General features: G+C 44.9%; 1 protein-coding gene across 2 annotated transcripts in view; it reads left to right on the top strand.

Annotated features, from left to right (window-relative positions):
- The first annotated feature begins 2,457 nt into the window (after positions 1 to 2,457).
- Kif6 (kinesin family member 6) overlaps positions 2,458 to 15,959 on the top strand; it is a 291,775-nt gene continuing 278,273 nt past the window's right edge. Inside the window, exons 1-3 of one of the 2 annotated variants that reach the window (XM_085832936.1) lie at positions 2,458 to 2,681; positions 7,669 to 7,778; positions 11,494 to 11,568. In XM_085832936.1, coding sequence (XP_085689062.1) covers positions 2,616 to 2,681; positions 7,669 to 7,778; positions 11,494 to 11,568 — 251 coding nt within the window. In that variant the 5' untranslated portion in view covers positions 2,458 to 2,615. The remainder of the gene's footprint in view (positions 2,682 to 7,668; positions 7,779 to 11,493; positions 11,569 to 15,959) is intronic. The other variant, XM_021149143.3, reaches the window with a different exon arrangement.

Here is a 15,959-nt window from a genome sequence, read left to right as displayed (position 1 = left end):
CTCTATCTGCCCATTTAAAGTTTGTGCATCACAGGTATGGCCCCAGGAGCTACAGAATTTTGCTTCTCAGTATGTCCTCTAAGCACTTGAATGGTGGCTTCTGCTCTTTAGAAGGTGGTATTTACAGGGCTCAGGACATCCTTCAGTTGGGAATGCGGTTGTGAGGTTCTGGTTCTGGCCCCAGATTATATTTTTAAAAAAAGTTTGGCATAATGGCATATGCTTATAATCCCAGAGTAAGGGAGGTGAAGGTATGTAGAAGCCTGGGGCTCACTGGCCAGTTAGTCTAGGCCACTCCTTAAATTCTAGGCAGTGAGAGGTTGTCTCAAAAAACAAGGTGGATGGCACCTGAGGAATGCTAGCCAAGGTTGTCATATGTTTTTTCTATGTATGAACACATATCCCCCCCCCACATGCACACATACGAGTGTGCATGCACCCACATGCACACACACACACACAGAAGGTGTTAGTCACTAGTTTTCTTGTTGCTGTGGCCAAGCACTTGGCAAGAAGCAGCTTGAGGAATGTTTTATTTTGGAGCGTGGTTTAAGGTTATGGCCCTTCTTGGTGGCGAAGGCACGGCAATGAGAACAGCTCCTGGCTGGGGTGGCCGAAAAGTAAGGGTGATTGCTCACATCTGGAAAGATCAGGAAGAAGACAAAGACGGATGCTGGTATCCATCTCACTTTCTTCTTTCCACTTCTGTTCAGTTCAGGATTGGCTGTTTCCTGCACTCAGAGAGGTCTTCAGCTAACCCTCTCAGAAGCCCCTCACAGACACACTCACTCCAGGCGCTCCCATGCTCCTTTGCAGTCCACTCCGCTTCCTACTCCAGCCTTGGCAAGCATTCATCTGTTTTGATCCTTAGGGGTTTCCTTTATCTAGGACATTGTATATATGGCATTAGACGGCATGTAACTGTGGATGCTGGCATCATCCTTCCCTGGACATAAAACATTTGAGCCGTAGCTATAGGTACCAGGAGTCCACTCTTACTGTACAGACTGCACCAGCTGTTTGTCTGTATGGACAGAAGATTTTGTGTCTAGTTTTGGGTGATTGTTAGTGAGGCTGCCATGAAAATTCCTCTCAAGGTGTCTGTGCTTTTGTTTTGGACCATGTGATGTGAGTATGCTTAACTTTATAAGAAACTCTAAGGCTGTTTTTTGAAAGTGTTGGGTGCATCTTGTCTTACTTACAATTGGAGTTCTAGATATTCTGCATCTGTGCCAACACTTGGTCTTGTTAAATCCCTTCCTTGTTTTGATTCTGCATATATATGTGCAGAGAATGTTACATAAAGAGACTCATTCAATATTTAACTTCTGATTTTTGTTTTAATTCTGGGGGTTCATTCAGGCTATTGCATATTATCAATGGTTCATTCATTTTAAAACGGTTTTCTAAGGACTTCTGCTTTGCCTGTAGGTTGGTACTCTCGCCAATTAAGAAAACGCGCACACAGGTTTTCTTGTGAACACAAGTTTTCATTTCTCGGGGTTAAATGTCCCCAAAGTGCAGCTGGTAGGTCTCAAAGTAGGGGTACCTTCCGTTCTCTGGGAAAACAAAAACCAAAAGCAAAACCCAGACAAATTGAAGAAGGAAATGAAGGTGCCCTCAGAACAGACTACACTGTGTGATCCTGTTTAAGACCACCACCACCACCAAAAAAAAAAAAAAAAAAAAAAAAAAAAAAACAACAACAACAACAACAACAAAAAAACCCGCCAAACTTCCTTTTTTCAATGCAGCTGTAGTATTTTATACTACCCACTTCACCAGTGAACCAAGGGTGATTCATCTCCCTCCACCCCCCCCCCGCCCATCTTCGTTGGCAACTGGTAATGTTCCCCCCCACACACATGTGTACATATATGTGTGTAAATGTATGTATATGATATATGTCACACACATATATGTCCCATGTATACATGTATATGTATATATGTGCATGTATATGCATATGTATGTATATCACACACAAAGTTTTCAGCCACTATCAGTCTGTGCCACATTGCAGTTTGGTTTTAATTTGCATTTTCCTGGTGAGTAGAGGCTGGACACGCTTTCGGAGGCTGTCTCCCAGGAGCTCATCATTTCCAGACGTTTCACATGGGAACCAGTCTCTTCACAGGGAGCTCAGCACTGCCCTCGCCCTTGGGCTGGGATTTTTCTGTTGAGAACCTGCTTTATCACACAATGGTTTCCCAGTGAACTCAGAGCAGCTTGGGAATCTCAACCAAAAAAGGTCATTTCTGCAAAGCGTGATAAAGGGCAGACTGACTTCAGAGAGACGTACAGGAGTTAAGGAATGCGGAAGGACTTGTTAAGGAAATAGACACACTCGGGCATGCAAACTCTTTAACCCACATCTCAAGCGCATCTCCCACTGACATGCGCGGCGATCGCTGCTCGGTCCCGCCCCTCAGCCCCTCCTTTTAGTCCACGACCAATTAGGGAAAGGAGGCGGGAACCCGGGGCCGCGGTGCTGCTTGGGTAGCATCTTTGGTTACTGTTGCTAGGGCAGCGGTGTCTGCAGGAGGTGGGAGTAGGAAGTTTTAGGTGGTCCCGACTCGGAAAGGTCAAGGGTCAGTGCGGAGTCTCCGCTGGTGATGGTGAAGCAGACGATCCAGATTTTCGCTAGGGTGAAGCCCACCGTGCGGAAGCAGCAGCAAGGGGTACGGACCACCGGGCCGGGTGTGGGTCGTGTGGGACAGTCAGTCGGCACGGGGCGGTCACGCACACTGCAGCCCCGAGGGAGGATGGAGCCCGCCCACAACCTCAGCCCCGCGCCCCGTACACGTGAGCACACTCTAGCACACTCGTGCACGTGGACATGTTTGCACACTCACCTGCTCTGTATTTCTTGCACTCTTCTGGATCACTGCCTCCCAGCCCTGCATACAGAGCTCCCAACAGGGGCTGACCTGTCCCCAAGTAGAGCGACCAGTGGGCAAGTATTGTGATGCACCCCCCTAAGCAGGATCATACAATTACAGAAACGTGCACACACTTGACTTCGTGGCCTGCTGGTTTTCTTACCTAACTGCTTTGCTGTTAGGGTTTTTTGTTTCGCTTTGTTGTTTTGACGCGCATTCATTGTTAAGTGTGCCATGTGTCCCCACACAAGAAACATGTGTTCCCCTCCCCACAAAGCACTGATCAGCCTTCTTGAGGTGTGTACGAAATCCAGAAGTTTGCCAAGGTGGTGAAGATAGGCTTTCCCTCTCTGCCTCCAGCGTGAGCATGGTCACAGCTGCTGTTTGGAGAAACCACCGCTTCCTAGTTGACTTCTCTCGCTTATTGCTGGTCCTCTGCTGGGGACTCTTGTCAATGTCCTCATTTTGCACACGAGGACACTGTGTGACCGGTTACGTAAAATGGCCAGGGAGCCCAGCTTGTGAATAGCAGGAGCTGACTTTTAATTTTGACTTGTTTGTTCGTCTTGAGACAGGGTCTCACTATGCCAGGTTGAACGTGAATTCAGAGAGATCTGTCTCCCTCTGCCCCCGAAACGCTGGGATTAAAGGTGTTCACCACTACTCCTGCATTTAGTTTGAAATGGTAATTTTGCATCTGTACCAAGAACTTGAATTGCTTTTGAACTCCCTCCATGTCCCCTCTCATTTTTCTCCCTTTCCCATCCAAACCTGCTTTTTATTTGTGGGGTGCAAGGCACTGAGTTTAGTTTTCATTAAGGCTTTTGAAGATAACATTTTCTCTTCAGAAAACAAACAACCCCCCAAAACACACACACACACACACACACACACACACACACACTGACTCCCAAAGTGAGTATTCAAGCAATTCGGTTCGTATTTATGAATGTGTAGAATAAGTGTACAGTTAACAATGTTTTGTCTCTATTCTGTTTCAGTGTTGTGTGTATATAAACATGTAACATTATGGCATCTTATAATTTAGAATCTGCCTCTGGTAATTTATGTTCTTTTTTGTTTGTTTGTTTGTTTGTTTGTTTGTTTGTTTGTTGAGACAGTGTTTCTCTGTGTAGCCCTGGCTGACCTGGAATTCACTCTGTAGACCAGGCTGGCCTTGAACTCAGAAATCCACCTGCCTCTGCCTCCCAAGTGCTGGGATTAAAGGTGTGCACCACCACTGCCCGGTGGTAATTTACATTCTTAAAACAAAGAGATTGTAATATCTCTGCCATCAGCAGCAGCAGTGGCCCTTTATCTCATGACAAACATTCAGGAGAAGTTATGGGAAAAGACTCCAGAGAAAAAAATTAGTCATTAAAAACTTGCTTTTATTTTATATGTAGGAGAGTTTTGACTGCATGTCCATATGTGTACCACAGGCATGCAGTGCCTGCAGAGGCCAGTAAAGACCATTGGATTTCCTGGAACTGGAGCTACAAATGGTCTGAGTTGTCACTTGGATTCTGGGAATTGAACCCAGGTCCTTCTTGTAAGAACAGTAAGTGCACTTAACCACTGAGCCATCTCTCCAGGCCCAATATTTAGCCATGTTTAAAGAAACAAGCCCGGCAGTGGTGGAGCACATCTTTAATCCCAGCACTTGTGAGGCAGAGGCAGGCAGATTTCTGAGTTCGAGGCCAGCCTGGTCTACAAAGTGAGTTCTAGGACAGCCAGGGCTACACAGAGAAACCCTGTCTCGAAAAAGAAAGAAAGGAAGGAAGGAAGGAAGGAAGGAAGGAAGGAAGAAAGAAAGAAAGAAAGAAAGAAAGAAAGAAAGAAAGAAAGAAAGAAAGAAAGGAAGAAGGAAATTAAGAAAGAAAGAAAGAAAGAAAGAAAGAAAGAAAGAAAGAAAGAAAGAAAGAAAGAAAGAAAGAAAGAAAACGAAACGATAGGAGGAACCCCTGGGTTTGCTTGCCTCTAACCCTCCTCAGCCACCACAGAGAAACCTTTGAAAGCACATGTTATACTGACCTTCTGGTCGGTCCTTAGCCTTTGCGCTGACTTAGCGGTCAGAAAGCAGGTGGCCGTGGGGAAGGAGGCAGGCAGCAGTAGAACTGGGGAGCTCGTGAGGAGTTTTGATCTATCGAACTCTTTGAGCCATTACATACTGAACTATACACATTTACAGATTAGGCCAGGCCTGGTGGCGCATACCTGCAAATCCCAGCACTCAGTGGTGGTGGTAGTTGGGTGAGAGGAGACTGAATCAGGAGGATTGCTGTGAGTTTGAGGTCAGCCTGGGCCACACGGTGAGCACCATGCTAGTGTTGGTTACTACTTTATGAGACCCTGTTTTGGATCTTTTTAAAAAATATTTGGGTGAGGTGGCACATACCTCCAATCTCAGTAGTAAGGAGGCAGAGACAGGTGAGTTTCTGTGAATTCAAGTCTAACCAGGTCTTCATATTGAGGTCCAGGACAGCCAGCACTTCACACTGAGACCCTATCTCAAAAGTAACACACACACACACACACACACACACACACACACACACACACACACACGGGGGGGGCAGCGGGGGGGAGAGAGAGAGAGAGAGAGAGAGAGAGAGAGAGAGAGAGAGAACAATGAGCAAACAAAATGATTTTTTTTTTGGCTTCTTTATCTAAAAAGTAACTGTCCTACTTCAGATAATAAATCTTATTAAAAGAAAGGCTGATAGCCACCCTATAAGACTAAAGTTTCTGGTTCTAAGAACTTGTTTTTTCTTCTCTTTTGATGGTGGTAATGCTGGGATTTGAACCCAGGGCCACTCGGGTGCTAGGGAACACCTTGCCACTGTACTGCCTCCTAGCTCTCTAAGGACTTCGCAGGACTAAGTTTCTTAGTCACAGCGCTGAAAATTCGTTTCCTATCCCAGTCCCTTCTTTTCTGACTACTGAATGTAGAGAGATTCCTGTTGTTTGTGAAGCTTTCATCTTCCCATGTTTGACGATGTGAGTGTCTTTGGGTGTGTGTGTGCAGGTGACCATGGACACCTGAGCGTCCAGGAGGGAGCAGCAGATCCCCTAGAGCTGGTGCTCTGGGTGCTGGGGGTCAAACTTGTGCCATCCTGAAGAGTAGCAAGCACTCTTAACCACCGAGATCTCGAGCTTCCAGGCCAAGATGCAGATTGTTTTCTAAACGTGTGTGTCACCCCAGTTTTGTGTATTTGTGCAAACCTGTTCCTTTCCTTCGCTGTCTATCTATTCAACTGGCAATGCCGTACAGGATAGAGCTTTTGAAAGTCTCTTGGGAGAAAGAAATCTAGTCGGAAAGCTTTGAACCCTCAAACGCCCCCCCCTCTTCTGCTTTCATTGATTTTCTCTCAGAAAATAACTTTCTGACCTGAACTTTTCACATTTTAAGTAAGGTGTTTCAAAAAGAATCTGCTTAAGCCATGGCATGGTGGCACATGGCCATTTCTCCCAGCTCTTGGAGTTAGGAGCAGCAAGAGGTGGCTCTCTGCCAGCTGGGTCAACAGAGCGAGATCCAAGCCAACCAGGATTGCATAGTGAGACCCTGTCTCAAATTAAAAAAAAAAATCTGCTTTGGGAATTATTCGTACTTTCTGTAAACGTAGGTAGGCTTTCCCTGGGTAGCAATGTGAGTCTTACCCTCTAATCATGCATCTAAATGAGTCTAACTTAAACAGGAAGTATTGGCTGTAAGAAAGGACTTCATTTCCTGGTGAAAGACAAGAAGACTCTTTGAATTTTCTCTTATGGTGCATTACAAATACTTCCATTTGCATTACATCATTTGAGCCCCACCACCAAACACCCCTGCAAAGGACGCTGGATATTCTGTTTCCCCAACTTTATGTATAAGGGTCCTTTGATTCTGAGAGCGGTGGCTGGTTTCACACCTGGTAGTTGAGTTCAGCGTGTAGACATTAAATCTCAGCATTTCTTTATAGGCTTGAGTGTTGCTTTTCCTGGCCAAGAAATAAAAGAGTAGGTAACAGAGACAAGAATCAGAAAATGGCACTATTGTTAGGGTTTTAGGACCCTCTATTTCCACGTTAGCTTGGAAAGTGGAGGTGATTTCTCCAAGGTCACTTAGCAAGTAGAGGCTGAGCTTAGACAACAGGCATCAGACATCAAAGACAATGAGCCCACATGACTTATCAGGTTCCAGAAACTTGGGATTCTGGGGGATGTGACAGGAACTTGGACACTCCTGTTAGCTCTCTGAGACAGTTCAGACCTCAGAGTTGTGTCCCTGTGTCTGTGGCTCACGCATGCTCAGAAGTGCTGATGGGTGGGTCGTAGCGCCCATAATGTGAATTTCTCTTGAATAGGGAAGTGGTTCTTACCGTAAAGCTTTCAAGGAACTTCTCAAGACAGCAAGGATGTATTCACACAACCAAATTTGCATATGAGATCGTCTGAAGATGAGCACAGCCTTGATACAGCACTGTGGTGGTTTGGAAGTGACTGCCCCCCATAAGCTCAGACATTTGAGGACTTGGTCCAGCTGTTGGCGCTCTTTCAGGAAGCTATGGAACCTTTAGAGGCTGCAGCCTTACATCATGTATTATTATCATGTATAATTATACATGCTTTATGTATTATCTGCAAAGATATTCATATTCTATGTATTATATGATGGATATTATGCTATGCTGTTTCGTCACAAAAACAATTTTTGTACCATTACAGTGCTAATCATATCCAGGTCAGAGGTCATGCTGGAATTTTCTCATTTAGGTCCGCCTGTTTGTTGTTCTTGAATTTGCAGATTTACTCCATAGATGAAGATGAAAAATTAACGCATAGCTTGGAAATCGTCTTACCCCGAGACCTGGCAGATGGATTCGTAAACAACAAACGAGAAAGCTACAAGTTTAAGTAAGCATCGTATCTCTCCTCCTTGTTTCTGTTTCGTCACTGAGCAAATGCTTGTCCTGTGCCAGTCCTGAGGTCATCAGCCCCATTTCTATGGCAAGCGTAACATGGCCACATCTGGTACCTAGAACTCAAGTTTATGAGTTTTAAAAGGTAGGTTTCTGTGTTTGAGATTACATTCCAGGGCTGGAGAGATAGCTCTGGCCACAAAATGCTTGCCTTCCAAGCCTGAGGATTTGAGTCCTAATTTGAAAGCTGAACACAGAATACACTCCCGAAACCCCAGGAAGGGCAAGATGGGAGGCAGAGACAGGTGGGGTCCTGTGAGCCCAGAAGCCAGCCAACCTGACAGAGTTCCAGGCCAGTGAGAGGTCCTTTCTCAGAGGGTAGAAGGGAACCCTGAGAATGGACATGTGAAGTTGTCCTCTGACCTGATCACATATATTGTGAACACCTGTCCGCACACAGATTGCACACACATGAATACATATATACACATATGGATAATAAAGAGATAACACAATTGCAGGCTCAGATTCCACTTTGTTTTGCTCCCCGTGAGTTTCTAGTGTTATTGTTTTCCTGTTCTGCCCATTACGAGTTCGTCCCTGCACCAAGCTCGTGACTGTGTAAATGTGATTAAAGGTGAGATGTTAAGGTCCAGTCTCTGTGTTACTTAAGTAGTCTTTCTTTGCAATATAAATGATACATGGGTCTAAGGCACGCATGTACATATCCGATGTCCCATGGAACATCTACTTGAATTGTGTCTATCCTGAAATGAAGTACTCTGTATAGTATTTATTTATTCCAAAGACTCCATATGAAAAACATAGAGAGAATACAAAATATCTCAGGAACTTTTTTATATTGACAAAAATCTGGACATTTGGGGTTAAATGTTGTTACTCTAATTAACAACTACTTTGTATGTTATAAAGTTTGATCTTGAAGTCTTCATTCTTAAGTAGGTAGATAATAGAGAAATTTGGATTGTTCTTATTCTACTATTCTTTTAAAAAAACACAGGATGTAATTTTAAAATGATTTAATGATTGCAAAGTTTAAAAAAAATTAATTAATTTTAAAAAACTAAATTTAGCATAAAAATATATTTGTGCGTACACATATAAGTTCAGGTACCCATGGAGGCCAGAAGAGGGTGTTGGATCCTCTGGGTTTGGCCTTAGAGGTAGATGCAAGCTGCCCTGCAGAGTGCTGGAAACTGAACCTGGGTCCCCTCTAAAAACAGCAAGTGCTCTTAACCTTAACGGCTGAGCCATCTCTCTGACCACACAGTCCAAGGAATTCAATACATTTTGTGAATATTGCTCTAAAATTATATCTCAATCTAATCAAAACCTTGATAGAAGGCCTAACCTGTGGGAGGCCCTTGATATGTTATTTGTGATGGGCTGACCAAAATGAACTTTGTACAGGGAACCTTTCAGAATATATTCTGAGGTGACTCCATATCATCTTGAAGGGCTCCTGGTACAGCTTGGTTAGATGGATTTCCTAGTCCTCAGGAAAGGGTGGTGGGGAACGTGCTTTATTGACTCAAGGCCCCCAAACACCAGATGGAAGAAGCCAGAGAGCCCTGTTCAGCAGCCTCCCAGAGACTCTGCAGGAGGGCTAATACAATACCAGAGTAGATCAGAGTCCCCCGAGCTCTTTAGAACCCACACTTGCATGGTGGTCATGTGTTCTGTGGACCTCTGTGCCATGCTGGTATAGAATGTGAAGCAGTGATTCAGACACAGTAACAGCAAATGCTACCACATCATATATGCATTTGCCTCCTGTGTCCTTAGACCAGTGGCTCTCAACCTGTGAGTTGCGACCCTTGTCAGGGTCAAGTAACCTTTTCATAGGGATCGCCTAAGACCATGGGAAAACAGATATTCACACAATTCATAACAGCGGCAAAACTACAGTTATGAAGCAGCAATGGGATTATCTTTATGGTTGGGGCGTCACCACAACACGAGGAGCTCTATTAAAGAGTCATGAGATTAGCAAGGCTGAGAGCCACTGCTCTGGGCAGTTCACCATTTGCTCAGCTCGGATGAAGGTTGACAAACCCTCGGGATCCTTTGAAGTTAATATTGGTCTCTGGTGATACATTCCTTTCTGCTTTATATTTCTAATCTTAACTCTGTACATCCATCAGCACATGGTTTCAACTGTATTATGTGTCCCCCACAGTCTTGCTGCCTTAGTTGAATATGTGCAGTTGACTCGTGTAGGTAGGCATGTTGACCAGAGGTCTGTAACCACCCTGAAAGTTCCTTAAGATGCCCTCAAAAGTATTGCTTGGAGGTTTTAAAGACCATGTCCTCTCAACTTTTAGTTCGTTTTAAAAGAGTAAGATGCTGGGAAAAGATCTCAGTTGATAAAGTGCTTACTTTGAAAGCTCGAGAACCTGAGTTTGACCCCTAGAACCCACATTACTACTACTACTACTACTACTACTACTACTACTACTATTTTAATTTTTTATTTTTTTCACTTTACATCCCAATCCCAGCCCTCCATCCATCCCTTCTTCCAGTCCCATCCTTATAAAGTGCTTCTCCCTTTATGCCCTCCCCTTCTCCTCAGAGAAGAAGCCCCCTTGGGTACTACCCCATCCTGGGGCACCACTGGGGGTTATGGAGACTGAAGCAGCCACCTCCTATAGCCAGGTGGCACTTCCAGTGGAGGGAGGGGACATCAACCCACCCACAAAACCTTCAACCCTACAAGATGCACAGGGATAAAAATGGAGCAGAGATTGAGGGAATTGCCAACCAGTGACTGGATCCACATTTGAAAAGCCAGATGGGTTGACATGCTATGATCCCAGAATCAGGGAGGTAGAGGCAGGTAAATCCTTAGGACTTACTGGCCAGCCAGCCTAGCCTACTTGGAGAATTCCAGGGTAACAAGAGACTGCCTTTAAAGCCCAAAGTGAGTGAAACCTGAGGAATACACCCAACGTTGTTTTCTGACCTACACACACACACAGACATATAAAAACAGACTCTGTCTCTGTCTCTCTCTAGCATGCATGCAGCTGTACCTACAAACACACACACACACACACACACACACACTCACATCCCAGATCTCCTGTCCCTGCCATTCTCATAAAGACCCGACTCTGCAGAGCACATGAGTGTTCCCTGACTTTTGAATCATTGGCAAGAAAATGAGACAGCAGCACCCTAAAGCCAGTCATAGGAGGGGGTGCCTAATATGTGGGCAGTGAACTGCAGTCTCTGCTTTCTGTCCAGGGATCACACACTTCACACGTGCATGCTTTCCTCACAGGGCAGGCAAACATCAGGAGTCTGGAGGCCTTTTTACATCCCCTTTGTGGGTTTCCAACCCATGTGGTTCTTGAGGCTTGACTCTGATGCCAGCCACAGACACTGCCCCTCTTGAGGGCTAAAAATACACAGTTTATCATTTGGTTCAAAGCTGGTGTGATTTTTTTTCCCAGAGGGGGAGAGTTGTACAGATCTTGTCAAAGCCATATTGTTTTCCCACTATTTGTGAACAAGATTACAATAACACAGTGTGGGAGATGACAGAGCCAACATTGTGTTCAGTTAGGTAAGCCCGGTGATGTCACTGTGGGTCGTTTACCAACCTTGTTTCTGAAAACAAGATCCACAAATCCAATAGCACTGGAAGGTTCGGCCTTGAGATAATTACCATTTTCATATTGCAGGTTTCAAAGGATTTTTGACCAAGAGGCTAAGCAAGAGATCATTTTTGAGATCATTGCCAAACCAGTCGCCGAGAGGTAGGATTTCCCAGGCTCTGTTCTGGGCCCGAGGCTTTTCATCTTGTGTTCAATCCTCGAGTGATTGTGGTAATTTGTTTCGATGTATCAATCTTACACTCTGGCCTCAGGGCATGAAACGGTGATAGCATTAATTATTTCTATTAATAGCTGTTTGTTTTGGACTCAGATTGAGAATCCTGAAGCGAGGCAGAGATGAGGACAGACTAGCTATTCTTTTAGTCTCTTTTTGAAAGGTCCAGTGTGGGGCTGGAGGGATGACTCAGGGGTTGAGAGCGCTTTATGCACTTGCAGAGGCCAGAGTTCAGTTTGCAGAATCCACTGAGTAGCCCACAACCTGCTGTAACGCCAGTTCCAAGGATCTGACACCCTCTCTGGCCTTCAAGGGCACCTTTGCACACATGCACACATACTAATATGCACACACACACACACACACACACACACACAAGGAGATCCTTTCAAAGGTTCCTTAACCACAGCTTATACATGCTGACACTGTTCAAAGTGGTGTGACTACTGGTGTGGGAAATCTAGACACTTCTGCCTGCTATTTCAGTTCTTTCCTGGGTTCAAATGTTCTTTTATTGTTACTACTATGATTTTAATTTTCATGTGTGTCTGTGTGGTGTGTATATGTATGTATACATGCATGCATATCAGGGTGGGTGTGTATGTATGTGTGCATGTATGCATGTGCACGTGTGCATACATATGTGTGTGCATGTGTGAGTGTGTGTGCAAGTATATGTGCTTGCATGTGCATGCCTTTATGTGCACATGTGCATGCACGTGTATGTGTGTGTGCTTGTGTGTGAGTATGCATGAACTCAACTGTTCTTGGAGTGTGGAAACTAGAGATCACTGAAGATCGCCATTGAGATGTTTTCCTCAATGGCTTCACTACCTTATTTTTTGAGACAGTCGTTCATTGAACCTGAAGTCACCATTCCAGGAAGATTGATAGGCCTGTGAGATCCTAGGATCTGCCTGTTTCATTCCCAGTGATGGGGCCAAGAGCATTGGCTGCTATGCCAGGCTTCCAACAGGAGTGCTGGACTCTGAACTCACATTCCCATTCTCATGTGGCAAACAAGCACTTTACCCATTGAGCCATTTCCACCAGTATTTCAAATAATCAGGTGGACAAAGAATATGGTTAAAAGATGACAATCCAGAGGCCTAACAATGGTTTTTTCTATTCCTCTTCAGCTTGGTCAAAGTTTGGTCCTTACTTCCTAGGGCCATCCCTTTTAGTATTCCTAGACAGTTCCAGGCTGGTGAGTGGAGTAATGAAATTTGCACAACAGTCCTAGACAATCAGATGTAAACATATCAGTGTATCTTGGCAAATAATCTGGATCTGGGTCTCGATCTCATTGGCAAACCTCTGTCTCCAAAACTACTTATATTACTATTCATAGCAGTAGCAAAATTACACTCACAAAGTGGCACTGACAAGAGTTTTTATGGTTGTGGGGGGAGTCACAGCATTAGGAAGGTTGAGAGCCACTGGTATAGTTACGTCCTTGGAAAACAGAAAGTCCTTTGTGTGGAATCTCACCAAGAGCAACTGCTAATCAGGCTGCTTTCTGACACTTAAGCCATCAGAATGGTTCGCTGACTATTCATTCATCTTTACAGATAAGATAACACTTATGTCTGCTAAATGAAGCCACATTTCTAGTCCAGTAGCTCATGTCACTCTCCTGGGGACGCTGGGGGTAAGCCTACTGTAACACCTTGTCCCTCACACTTCTGTGTTATGGATCTTGCTCAAAGCAAGCTCTTTCTGTCTCATACAGTCATCCTTCTCTGATAAAATACAATCAAACAGACTTTAAATAGTTTCATCTATCACCACAGTCAGGCAGCATTTCTTTGGATGCAATTCTGGTGGCCCCAGTCAGATGTCAAACATGGCTGTAATTACATTCCTTTCAGCAATCATTTGGGTTAAGTCATTTTTTTCAGAGAGAGCGAGCCTTGCATTTAATTTTTAAAATTTGTATTTGTGTGTATGCATATGAAATTACACATGTGTGTAGGTACCTACAGTGGGTACTGCATCCCCTTGAACTGGAGATATGGGTGGCCATCAGTAAACATGTGGGTCCTGGGATCCAAACTCAAGTTCTCTGCAAGAACAGAAAGTGCCCCTGACCATTGAACTATCCCTCCCTCCTGTAGCCTTTGTATTTTATTTGGCAACCTTTACTCATTCGTGGAGGGAACCTCATCTCTGTTTCCTGAGGAGCTGGGGTCTTCCTCCTTTACTGACTCCCCCATGTCCAGTCCCCTCTGTGGACCCCCCCCCTTTCCTCAGCTTTTCTTTATCTCAGATCTTTATCTGAAGATGATGACAAGTTCACAGACGACTCCAGGATATTTTTAGCCAATCCTATTCGCCTTACTGCCCTTCCAAGGATTGATAGACAGTGAAGGTCAAGGGAAGGGAAGGCCTTCTGGGAAACTCTCCCTGCACAGATGGATAGTGTGGACAGCTGGCAAGACTTTTTACTCCACTGTTTGGGTTTGTAACTGACTATCCATAGCATAGCCATACTTAAGACATACACTAAGTAGCCTGGGTGTGACTGGCTACACCAGTGAGCTTGCTCAGTTCTTTGTCACTTGCAGATTAAACAGGGGCATGCGCTCGCCTGGCATAAATTCTATCCTCCTCTGCGAATTTTGAGCTTCTATTTTATACCCACTCTGTGTTCTGTGTCAGAATCTACAGCGTATCACTTGCCATTGTCAGATAATGCTAAGAATACATTTATGTGTGAAACAGAGTGTGCCTTGACAGCTTCAGAGCACTTTCCGGGGGAGAATCTCACTCAATTCCTGTATGAATCTTGTGGAGTCTCAGATATGACAACTCTTGCTTTCGGTGAGAAGGCAGGACACTGGGCATCTGACGGACATTCGCTAGGCCATGCAGTAGAGAAGCTGTAGCCGTGAGGTGGGAGCAGATCTTCCCCTTCCTCTGAGTGGACCTTGTGCTGCTGAGAGGGAGGTGGGATGCTTTCACCACACGTTTAGCGTCAGTCACCCCTGCCAAACTCATGGGTGCCACTTGTCACTGAGAGGTTATTTCTTCCCAACCTCACCCTGTCTCCCTCTCAGCATAGCTCAACCATGTGACTCAGATCCCTCTACCTGGACTTTGAGACAGGGCAAGCTGAGATGTGGGTCTGACTGCATGTGTGCAAAGGAAGAGGGGTTGCATGTGTGCAAAGGAAGAGGGGCTGGTAAAATCAAAACTTCCCTTTCACTTCCCAGTTCCTGGATTTTTCCTCCCTCTGAGGCATGTCCACAGTCTCCGATGGTCCCATAGCTCACTCACTCTCAGTCACAGTTCCATGAGCTCAAATGACAGGTATTTCTTTCATTTGCCCCTAAAATATCTTCATTCTGTATAAATACTCTCAGAAGAAAAGAATTAGAACATATTATTCAAACTATTCATCATTCATTCAGTGGAATAATCAAGTCAATTCATTCATTCATTCATTCATTCATTTCGAGACAGAGTCTCACTTCATAGCCCTGGTAGGCCTGGAAATCACCATGTAGTCCTGGCTGGTCTCAAACTCACAGAGATCTGCCAGCCGATGAGATAAATGGGCAGTGTTCAGTGACTGTTATCCTAGTGATGGGTCAGGCCCAGACTATAATCCTAGCTCTTAAAAGGCTGAGGCAGGAATTCCCTAATTGAAGGCCAACCTGGTCTATAGGATTGACACACACACACACATAAACATACAGAAATAAAAAGAAAACAGTAAAATCACACACACGCACACACACACACACACACACACACACACACACACACACACCTTCTAACCAAGTCTCTGTTCATATGTCACCTTTCTAAGAAGGCACACCCTGGCCACCCTTATTGAAATTATGTGCCCTCCCTCACCACCACGGCATTCCTGATGTCTCCTCCTCCACTACCTGGTGTATATTTCTGATGCCATTTCCTCGTGCACTGTCTGTTGTCTACTGCCTGCTGGCTCTGCTGTCGGGTCAGGGATTATCTGTGTGGATCGCCAGACACCTGTGGCAGTCACGCAGTAGGTATCCAGCCAGTACCTGTGGAATTATTGTTGTCTGAAAGCGCCCAGATAAACACACAGTTTCATCCGAGCCTGAATTATACACAGAACAGCGAGGGAATCGTTCTTGTCACACAAAAGGCAAATCACATCCTCGAGTCTTTAAATTGTTCACAGCTAACGCTGTGTTTTACTGATTTTAATCAATGGGAACTCCCATAGTGGAGCCACGAGCTCACTGTGTGCTCCTCGGGGGAGGGAGTTGTCATTGTTACATGTTTTGAGCTACAAAAGGCTTTCAGAACACTGAAAACTTGGTTA

Source organism: Mus caroli, unplaced genomic scaffold (assembly GCF_978045245.1).
Source record: "Mus caroli unplaced genomic scaffold, Mus_caroli_1 scaffold_18, whole genome shotgun sequence".
Lineage (NCBI taxonomy): Eukaryota > Metazoa > Chordata > Mammalia > Rodentia > Muridae > Mus > Mus caroli.
This window is presented reverse-complemented; position numbering and strand designations above follow the sequence as displayed.